The sequence below is a fragment of the Colobus angolensis genome, unplaced genomic scaffold, assembly GCF_000951035.1.
Source record: "Colobus angolensis palliatus isolate OR3802 unplaced genomic scaffold, Cang.pa_1.0 Scaffold181, whole genome shotgun sequence".
In the NCBI taxonomy this organism is placed as follows: Eukaryota; Metazoa; Chordata; class Mammalia; order Primates; family Cercopithecidae; genus Colobus; species Colobus angolensis.
In genome coordinates, this window is record NW_012114944.1 from 3,415,605 (window position 1) to 3,426,070 (window position 10,466).

General features: G+C 48.8%; 1 protein-coding gene across 1 annotated transcript in view; it reads left to right on the top strand.

Moving 5' to 3' along the window:
- Positions 1–1,618, top strand: part of FOXE1 (forkhead box E1) — a 4,363-nt gene extending 2,745 nt beyond the window's left edge. The window contains exon 5 of the mRNA XM_011939523.1: positions 9–1,618. Coding sequence (XP_011794913.1) covers positions 9–206 — 198 coding nt within the window. The 3' untranslated portion in view covers positions 207–1,618. The remainder of the gene's footprint in view (positions 1–8) is intronic.
- Positions 1,619–10,466: the final 8,848 nt, after the last annotated feature.

Consider the following 10,466-nt stretch of genomic DNA (forward strand, 5'->3'; position numbering starts at 1 on the left):
CCGCTTCCCCCTGCGCGGGCGGCAGCAGTGGCGGCGTGGAAACCGCGGTGGACTTCTACGGGCGCACGTCGCCCGGCCAGTTCGGAGCGCTGGCGCCGTGCTACAACCCTGGAGGGCAGCTCGGAGGGGCCAGTGCAGGCGCCTACCATGCTCGCCACGCTGCCGCCTATCCCGGTGGCATAGATCGGTTCGTGTCTGCCATGTGAGCCGAGCGTAGAGATGAAAACTCAAGACACGTCGGCTGTTCACACGTTCCCCACAACCTGAGAACAGGAATGGAGAGAGGACTCAATTGGGACCCACGTGGAAAAGACTGAGCAGGCCACAGAGGCTCGGGTCTCCCCGCGCACAGCGTAGGCACCCGGTGTACTCTGTAAATGGAAGGAGGTGGGGCGAGGCAGCCAGAGCCCTTGGACTGGCACAGGGACCCTCGATGGAGCGAAGCCCCCAAAGGGGATGCTTTCTGGCATTCCATCGGAGAGGGTCCTTGGCGGTAACCAGAGGGCAGCGTAGTGTCAACACCAGAGACCAGGATCGAAATTGTGGGGTATCAGTTTCTGCCTTCCATGTGCTGCCGGAAACTCGGTTCTTTTTACGCGGTTCGGCCTCTAGTGCTTTTAACTGCGTTACTACAATAACAGGCTCCGGCAGCCAGCGCCTTTCTTCTTAAAGCGAGGACAAATTTGCAAAAGACGTAGCCTTCTTCTTTTTTAAATGGGAGAAATCTCTGCTCTGGTTGACCTGGGCTGGTTTTCCCTGTCTCTGAGAACTTGAGACCTAGCTCCGAGTTGAACTGTGTCTCAGCGCTCCAGTCCCATCACCTGAACCTTCAGTCTCCCCCATCTGTTACACGAGAGGGCTACAGGACTCTACCCACCGCTCCCGGGTTGTCATTCAGGGCTGCATCATCTTGGATGCTGCCCTGTGTATTTGGCAGCAATGGTGGACCACCCAGGGCCTCTGAGTAGCCACCCAAAGCTTAGCCGCTGTTCTAGGGGACGGAAAAGAGCTCATGGCCAAGCATCATGGCCATAACCTAAAGTCCCAGGATTGGCTCCAGGCAGCAATTATATCATAACTTATTGAACTTTTGAGCAGGTTGTGCTGGTAATTTCATAGCTGTTACTGCCAAGTCATAAATCTGGTTTTCCATTATAAGGCAGCTAGAAATACATTCGTTCATTTGTCCACTGTTTCTTGTCATCACTCAGCCCTGGACCCAATGGATGAACTAAAGTTTAAGGAGATGAGAGGACTCAGGGAGCCCGCTGGTGACACCTTTCAGTAGCTGGGGAGGGCTCTTCCATCCTCAACACCCCCTGCTACACCTCAGCAGCCTCCCCATGCAAAAAGAAAAGAGAAAAATTAAGTTGGGGCAGTCAGTAAAGCGAGCTTTAGAAAGAAACTGGAATTTTAACTTCATTTTGTATCTTGTTTAAGTAGCAGGCTCACTAAAATCAGAGAAAGTCCAATAACTCTCCCCCTTTCCCTTGAGAAATCTTTAAGTTTCGATTCTGGAGCAAAAATTTTCAACATTAAATATTTCAGAGGCTCCATTCACAGCTTTCAGATAAACTGGAGTGTTCAGATGGATTGTTTTAATAAAAATGTTTGAGCAAGTGAGTTCTAGCAAGAGAAACTCAGCCTCTTTCTGTATAAACTTAATAAGGAAGGGTCGGGGTGTGAAAAAGAAGGTTGTATGAAAAACATTGGTAATTTTTGTTTTTTATTTTTGGGACTGCACTATCCTGTTCATGAAGACATGTGAACTTGGTTCAGTCCAAATGGGGATTTGTATAAATCAGTGATCTCCATTAGAAATACGGTGCAAGCCACATATATAATTTTAAATTTTCTAGTAGCCACATTAATAAAGCAAAAAGAAACAGGTGAGGTTAATTTGAATGATATACTTAACCCAACATAGCAAAAAATTATGATTTTGACATATAATCAACATAAAAATTGATAAAAATTGAGATGTTTTACTCTCTTTTCACATGAAAGCTTTACAATTTGGAGTGTTTTACACTTACAGCTTCTCTAAATTTGGACTAGTCACCTGCTAGGTGTTCAGTAGCAACACTGTATTGCACAGTGCAGGTCTAGCTGCTGGCCCTTCCTGGCTTTGGTGGTAGTACCTGGAAGCACTTGAGTGCTGACCCTGCCACACGTGGGCCCAAATTCCAGACCCAGCCTTGTGACCTTGGAAGAGTGCAGGTATTGGGCCGCCCTCCTCTTCCTATGAACCTTTGCAGGTATGGAGTTCAAGGGTTCTCCACCATGCAGCTAGACAAGCTGGCTGTCCCAGGTGCAGAGATCAAGATGACTTGCCTGGTTGGGAAGCATGGGAAAGTAAGAGTCCTCCACCCAGGAGTTTTGTTCTGGGCTGTGGAAGAGCCCAGGCGAGGGACGGGCTGAAGAAGGCTGGTTTTTGCACCTAGTTAGTGCTACAGTTGAGCCTTTCTCTGTTTCCTAATTAGCAAGTCCGGTGCTTTGACAGCACCATTAATCTCAAGCCAGTCCCTTCTTCTCTCGGGTCTTCATTTGTGAAATGGGAATTTGTGATTGCTACCTCAGATAATTTTCCTGAAGTTAAACGAGAGGAGAGGTGAAAAGCGCTTTGTAAACTGTAAAGCGCAGGGCATAGCAGGGTCGAAAGGCTTTAAATAAGCGCTGCCTTCTAACAGAGCCTTCTGGAGTGTCGCGATAAAGCCCCGGGAAGGAGAAAGACGGGGTGGGAAAGAGCGGGCGTTTTCTTCCCCCATTCTACTTGTCAACTTGGGGGACAGGTAAGATTGTGCCAAAGGCGAGGGTCAGCACCAGGAGAGAGAGGACGCTGCGGGGAGGGACCTGGGTGTGTGCTTCAGGAACCCCAAGGACACGGAGACGCGCGAGGGTTGGGATCAAGGCATTGAAGACAGAGCGACAGCCCTTCTCGGCTTCCCGCCTAGACACCTAGAGCTCGCGCACTGCCCAGGCAGGCTGGGAATGGGCGCCGCGCAGAGGAGCGAGTACCTTGGAGACAGTGCGCCCCGCCAGGGGCCTCACTCACAGCGGGGTCGCGGGCGGCCCCCTTAACCCATGTGGCTGTGGGATCCTGAGAACATTCCGCTGTATGTCTTGAAACTTTCTAACCCTAGGAATTTGCAAACCTCTCCCAGTCCCTCATCTAGGGGCTCAGAGACTGGAGGTGCCTTTCTTTTTTATTTTTTTCTTCTTCATTTTACGAACACAAAAAATCGTTTGTCCCTCTCCGGGCCCTGCACCAGCCAGCGTCGTGTGCAGGCGCCCCCGGGCCGTGGATAATTAGACGCGTTCTTCCCTAATTGCCCAAGGCTCGTTAGAATTCTCCCTAGAGCTGTATCATGTATTTTCTTTCAAATTAACTTTGCTTGCAATTAAGCTTAGGGAACCAGCAACAAAAGCAGACTTGGCCCGAGGTCGTTCACTGCGAAAATGGATTAGAGAACCTTCTTCCCCAATTTAAGGGGAAAGATTCCTGCGGCCAGCGCTTTGGGGGAAGTGCCCCGACCGCAGAGGCGACGACAGGGGAGCAGGAAGCTGCTCACGGCCTTCCTCATCTGGGCGATGTGGGCTCCGAGAAGAGTCATGATAACGTCCTCGAAATGACTTCTGTATGGTTTGAGCCCAACTACACACCCTTGACTTGGAGCTGCCCTGTGGAGTTACAGTTTACCAAACACATTCATGAACATAATCTCATTTACTAAGAACTTTGTGAGAATTTTCTTTTACTAAAATGTTTTCTTATTACAAAATCAGTACGTGTTCATTGTTTTAAAAGAAATAACAGGTAAGAAAAATAAAGAGGGAAGGAAATAACAGCAAAAAAATTAAAAAAAAAAAAAAACCGGTGGGGTTGGGGACCCAAAGGAACCCATAGTTGGCCCAGAGAATGCGCAGTTAACGCTTAAGTATATATCTTTTCTGGAGTTTGTTTTTGCTTTTGTCTTTTCCCCTGTACAGGAGGCCTGAGTCTTGACTTTGTCACTAAATTGCTGTGAGGTCTTGAACATGTTCCTTCTGGCACGGGGTGGGCCTGTTTCCCCATCTATAAAATTGGATGCAGGTCCCCTTTTACCCTTTCATATTTTCTAACGCCTCTTCCTTTGGTCACTTGAATGCAAGATGCACTTCTGCAAGGGCCAGGAGCAAGGCTTGGGGGCAAAGGGAGGCAAGCCCTCCCTGTTGGTTTACACAAGAGATGGAGGTAAGTTGCAAGGACATTCCCTGGGAGCTTGCTAGAAATGCTGGTTCTCTGGCCTCACCCCAGACCTCCTAGACCAGAACCTACCTTTCTATAAGACCCTTAGACGATTCCTATGCCCTGGGCAAAGAGGACGAACTTTGAAAAAAATGTGTTATTGTGCTTAGAGATGCCAGAATAACTTCAAGAAGCCTCCTGTTTCTGGCCCAGAACCCCAGCTAACGCTCCAGCGCTATCTTATGGCTGTGACTGCAGAGAGCAGAGAGGGCAGGGTGGCAAGGGGACAGAGCTGGAGTGGAGTGCTTCATCTCCTCCTTTGGGTACTTTCTGAGTCTTGGAATCCTAGCCCTTAGACTGCACCTCATCTCCTGTTTCCAGCTATATGGGTGACTGTGACAATGACATTCAACAAGGGCATATCTGAACACATCTTGAAAGCTGAGGTGACAGAGCCAGGGCAGGAAGCTAGGTCCTGACTCCAGGCTGAGGCACTGTAGGGACCTTGGGTTCGATCTCTATACCCTCCCTAAGCAGCAGTCAATTGCCTGACTATAGAACAAACTTTGCCTCTGACCCCTCAGCTCCAGCCCCAAGTCTGAGGTAGTTGAGGGTTTAGGAGAAAAATTAAACTTTCTGTTCAGGACACAATGGCCAACTGGAAGGGATCCCTGTCTCCAAGTCAGTCTGGGCTGAGGGATCCTCTAGTAGAAAGGCTAAGGTCCTTAGTGCCCTAAGGAACCCTCCCCTGCCTTGAACACATATGAGCTTGGCTTTCTGTGTGTGCTCAGCCTATTCCTGAGGGTAGACATGACAAGATAACTAGGAGGAAATGTCCCTGATGAAAAGCAGTTCAGACGGGGCATGTACCATGAAGGATGGGGCAGAGGCCCAGATTGGGAAAGCATGTTCCCAGGATCACATGGCACCACACGGGGAGAACCAGGACTCTCATCTCATTGCTAGTATAAGTTCCCAATAGGAATAAATAGGGATACTGTGTGTGTGGAGCCTCCATAGAGCCAAAGAAGTGACTTGTGACTTGCCCAAGATATGACAGTTATAAGTGTCCAAGCTGGATTAGAACCTATGTCTCCCCCAGTGGAGACTGCATTTGATTATCATCTTAATGAAGGTAATATGGAAGTAAAAGTAATTCAGTGAGGATGTGAAGGTAAGGGCTAAGGAATGGCGATGGACTGCAGCGTGAGGGATGGACTTCCCTGTTAAATAAATAGCTTAGAACTACCTAGAGAGAAAGTAGTGTATTTAGTGCTTCTCAGGTCAAACTAAGCAGTGAACAAAATTTTAAATGGGATGGACAGGCAGGGTGGGGGCGAGATAGAAGGCCCTTAATGAGTTCTGCTCTCCTGCCCCTGCCCTGTCTCCAACATCTCCTCTCCCTGGCTGAGGCCAAAGCCAGCCTTTGCAGAGCCCCTGGCATGGTCCTCAATGCGTGGCCTCAAAAAGGGAATGCTGTCTGCTCCCTGTGGAGTTCCTGATCCCCTCTGCCAGCCCCACACTCCCTCTTCTGAGAGCGGAAGCTCAGATTTCCAGCTCAGCCCAGAAGGGTTAACCAGGAAGCAGCTAGTCAGAGAGGCCCAGGGAACAGCTGTCAGCCCCTCCCAGGGTGAGGAAGAGATTGGGAAGCCAGAATCGGGGTGGATCTCAGCCATGGGGCACAGCACCAGTTTATCTCACTATCTGAGAACCTGGAGCAGCTTCTCCAGTGGGGGTGGTCAAGACAAAGTCCCAGCCATGGTTTTTCAGGCATGAAGGTGCTCTGCAACCAGGCAATAAATTGAGAGCCACCATCTCCCGGGACTCAACTCCTGCCTCTGCTCATAGCCCTAGCAGCCAGCCAGGGCCTCCCAACAGTACTGCTGCCTCCATTCTGTCCCTGCTGCCAGCTTACCTCCCTGAAGCTGAGCTCCAGTCCTGTGGAGAAGGCTCCCTGCTGTCTGCAGTAGAATGCTTCAATGCCTCACCTGGCACTTCGGACCCTCGGTGATCCTTATGTCAAACTTCTTGCCAGCCACCTCTCCCATAGCTGCCTTCCCACACCCCTAGGCTGCAGCCAACACACCACTTGCTGTTCCCTGTCACTCCCATGTGTTCCTGTCATCATGAATTTTCCCTGACCATTCCCTCTCCAGGAACCACCTAACTCCTTGTCACGCCTCCACAGCCACCAGCCTTGTGGGACCCTGTCATCTCTCCGGGATCACAGTGCCAGCTCCCTAACAGGACCCCCTGCTTCCTCCCCTGCTCCCTTGGCAGTTTCCCCTACAGCAGCCAATGTGTGACCCAGCTCAAAAGCCAACTAGACCATGTCACTCTCTCACGGAGGCCCGGACCTCGGGACCAGGGAGTGCAATTAGGAACATGGCATTTCCACAAGCAGTCCTGTGAAGGGTTTCTCACACTATGAAAAAAGCTACATTTAATATGAGTGTTTTCAAAAATTTCCACTCCCACATCATAACACATTCTTTTATCCTAACTTTTTGTCAAAACCTCCCACAACTATTCAACCTTGTGTGAAGTGGGGTCTACCCTCATTTTCCCTGCACAGGTGCTCATAAAGAAAGAATGGTGTCCTCTCCTGGGAACTGTGGTCAGGGCTTTTGATGGCATGGACCAGATGGACCATGCTGAGAACAACTGTCCAGTGGGCAACTCCAGACAGGCAGGAAACAATCTACCCTCTTTCTGGCATATAAATATCGGCTTATTTTGTTATCTGGGAAGAAAGTGTGCTAGACACTGTTAATCGTCTACCCACCCATCTTTTTCACTTCTTTGCTCACAAGACCCTGGTTTTGTTTAGGTTTCAGTTGGTTGTGTCTTATCCCTTGGCGGTGAATCCTGACTTCCATAAGGTAAGCGCAGTCACTATCCATCACTCTTGTCAGAGATTGATTTGGAAACAGGTATAGGATACTTTCTGGGCCAATGAGATGTTTAGGAAAGTCTGCTGTGGACTTCTGGAACACATTTATTTGGTCTTAACAAAAAATAGGGGAAGACAAACAGCCCTTTTCTACCTCTGGATATTGAGTGTGACAACCTGGAAGTGTGGCAGCCATGTGGGACCTGGAGGCACCAGCCTAAGAGAACATAGCAGTCTGTTGAGGATGAGGATGGCAGGGCAGAGAGGTGGGGAGGGCCTGGGGACCTGATGACATCACTGAGTGCTGAGAAGCTAACTCTGCAACTGTTCAACCATTCATGGTCCCTGGAGGCTCCTGTTGCTAGGGACAACAAATGTCCTCCAAGTTTAAGACTTTCCTTGGGCTTTCCATTACTTGCAGTCAAATGTATCCTAACTGGCCAGGCATGGTGGCTCACGCCTGTAATCCCAGCCTTGGGAGGCCAAGGCAGGTGGATCACTTGAGGTCAGGAGTTCGAGACCGGCCTGACCAACATGGTGAAACTCCATCTCTACGGAAAATACAAAAATTAACCAGGCATGGTGGTGCATACTTGTAATCCCATCTACTCAGGAGGCTGAGGCAGGAGAATCACCTGAATCGGGGAGACAGAGGTTGCGGTGAGCCGAGATCGCACCACTGTGCTCCAGCCTGGGTGACAGAGCCAGACTCTGTCTCAAAAACAACAATGACAACAACAACAGCAACAACAAACAAATGTATCCTAACTGATACAGAAGGTGACCATGACAGGGCAGGGGAAAACTTATTCTTGATTTATTCCCTTTGAGACTTCTCTTGGCTTCTTATAAATAAATGTGCAACTAAGAGATTATCTAGCTCTACCCCTTGTTTTATGGAAGAGAAACCAGAGAAAGTAGCTTTCCATGGTTACAGTGAGTTCTCATTGTAGACCCTAGTTCAGGGCCCTTCCACAGCTCCAGGGGTTCAGCAGGAACAAAACTAATAATAATCTCAACATTTTCCAAAAGCCACTTTGTTCAGGGGGTACCAGGCGTCTTCACAGGTATTATCTCTTTGAATCCTCACAGCTTCCTTGGGAAGCAGCAGGTTTCAAATTCACCCTTTTCAGGTGAGGAAACTAAGGTCCAAGAAAAGGGGGTAATGAGCTCAAGGTGATGTGACCGTTGCACCCTCAACCGGGGTGTAACAAATCCTCAGTAAAATGAACCAGAAATCTGAGGCCCCTTCCTCCCTGGATGTGGAAATCAGGAGGCTGGGAGAATCGCCTGTTAGCGTTGACTGGAGCTTGGGAATCCTCTGTCTTCGAGCCTCTGAGTAGGATGGATTATCCACACGCCCCCAGCTTATCTCCACAGGGCATGTAAGGCTTAAAGATAATGTCTTTGAGTGTGTGGGTCCAGTTGCTTCAGATCCAACAAAGTAGGATGGTTAGTGACCAAGCTGAAAGGAACTGGCTTTTGCTAAAAACAAGCCCTGCCATTGTGGGACTCCTGTCACCCCACCCAGAACCCTCCCAGCTTCGGCTAGGGTTGGTTCCACCAAAGCAAAAGCTGCAGGAGCAGGCCTGTAGTTTACAGAACACCTGGGAGAGGCTGTGGGTAGCTGGGTAATTTCCAAATTAATTGCAGGAGAAAACTAACAAAACAATCTGCAGGCTAAGCATCCCGGGAGCTCACCCATGAGACTGACAGCCTGGAATCCAGCAAGTACAATGCCGCCGACCACAGACAGGAGGGCCCTTCCTCCTTTCGGGGAGGAGGGCTGCCTTCCAACAAGGACCCGTCTGGGCCTGCAGCTGGGCCAAGAGGAAAGCAAAACTCTAGAACCAAAACAGCCTTTCCACCCAAAACCAAACTACAATGAACATAAGCAGCTTTCCCGGAACTGCAAGTTTGGTTAGACCAGAGAATGATCCCCTGATGGACGCCTTGTTTTCTCAGCAAGGGACTTTTGGGCCTCATTTTGAAAATTTCTTCCTAAATTCAACCTCAGGAAACTAAGGCTGCTCCCACTGCCCCCTGCAGACTATACGCACAGGCATGAAATGAGCCTGAAGCCTCTGCTGTCCTCCTTTTTTTTCTTTTCTTTTCTTTTTTTTTTTTTTTTTTTTTTTTTTTTCACTCTGTGGTCCAGGCTGGAGTGCAGTGGCACGATCTCGGCTCACTGCAACCTACACCTCCTGAGTTCAAGTGATTCTCCTGTCTCAGCCTCCTAAGTAGCTGGGATTACAGGCGCCTGCCACTATGCCCAGCTAATTTTTGTATTTTTAGTAGAGATGGGGTTTTGCCATGTTAGCCAGGCTGTTCTCAAACTTCTGACCTCAGGTGATCCGCCCGCCTCAGTCTCCCAAAGTGCTAGGATTACAGGTGTGAGCCATGGCCTGCTGTACTCTTCATAACCATCAAATCTTGCCTTTGTTGATACTTTGCAGCTTCTCAAGAGGCTGTCTGCCTTCGTGAGAAAAGCACTGGTTTAAGTTCTGGCTTTGACACCTGAGAAGTCTTAGTGCCCCCAAAAATCCCCTAAGGAAGTAGTGACTATGAACTAGGAATCAGTGGGAGCAGAGTTGAAGCCAGGCAGTCTGGGTCCAGAACTTCTTAGTAGGTGCATGCCACTGTGCCCAGCTCTATGTTTAATCTTTTGAGAAACCACCAAACTTTCCCACAGTGACTGCACCATTTCTCATTCCCGCCAGCAATGCATGAGGATTCCAGTTTCTCCACATTCTTACCAGCACTTGTTATTTTCTGGGGTTTTGTTTGTTTGCTTCTGTCTTCTTATAACCATCCTGGTAAGTGTGCAGAGCTATCTCCTTCTGGTTGTGATTTGCATTTTCCTAATGACTAACAATGTTGAGCATTTTTTCATGTGCTTAGTGGCCTTTTGTATATTTTCTTTGGAAAAATGTCTATTCAAGTCCTTTGCCCATTTTTGAATTAGGTTGTTTTATTGTTACTGAGTTTTAGATGTTGTTTATGTATTTTGAATATTAATTCCTTATCAGGTATATGCTTTACAAATATTTTCTCTCATTTACTAGGTCATCTTTTTCACTTTTTTTTTTTTTTTTTAGACAGAGTCTCGCTCTGTCACCCAGGCTGGAGTGCAGTGGCGCGATCTTGGCTCACTGCAAACTCCACCTCCCGGGTTCATGCCATTCTCCTGCCTCAGCCTCCTGAGTAGCTGGGACTACAGGCACCCGCTATCATGCCTGGATAATTTTTTGTATTTTTAGTAGAGATGGGGTTTCACCGTGTTAGCCAGGATGGTCTCGATCTCTTGACCTCGTGATCTGCCCACCTCAGCCTCCCAAAGTGTTC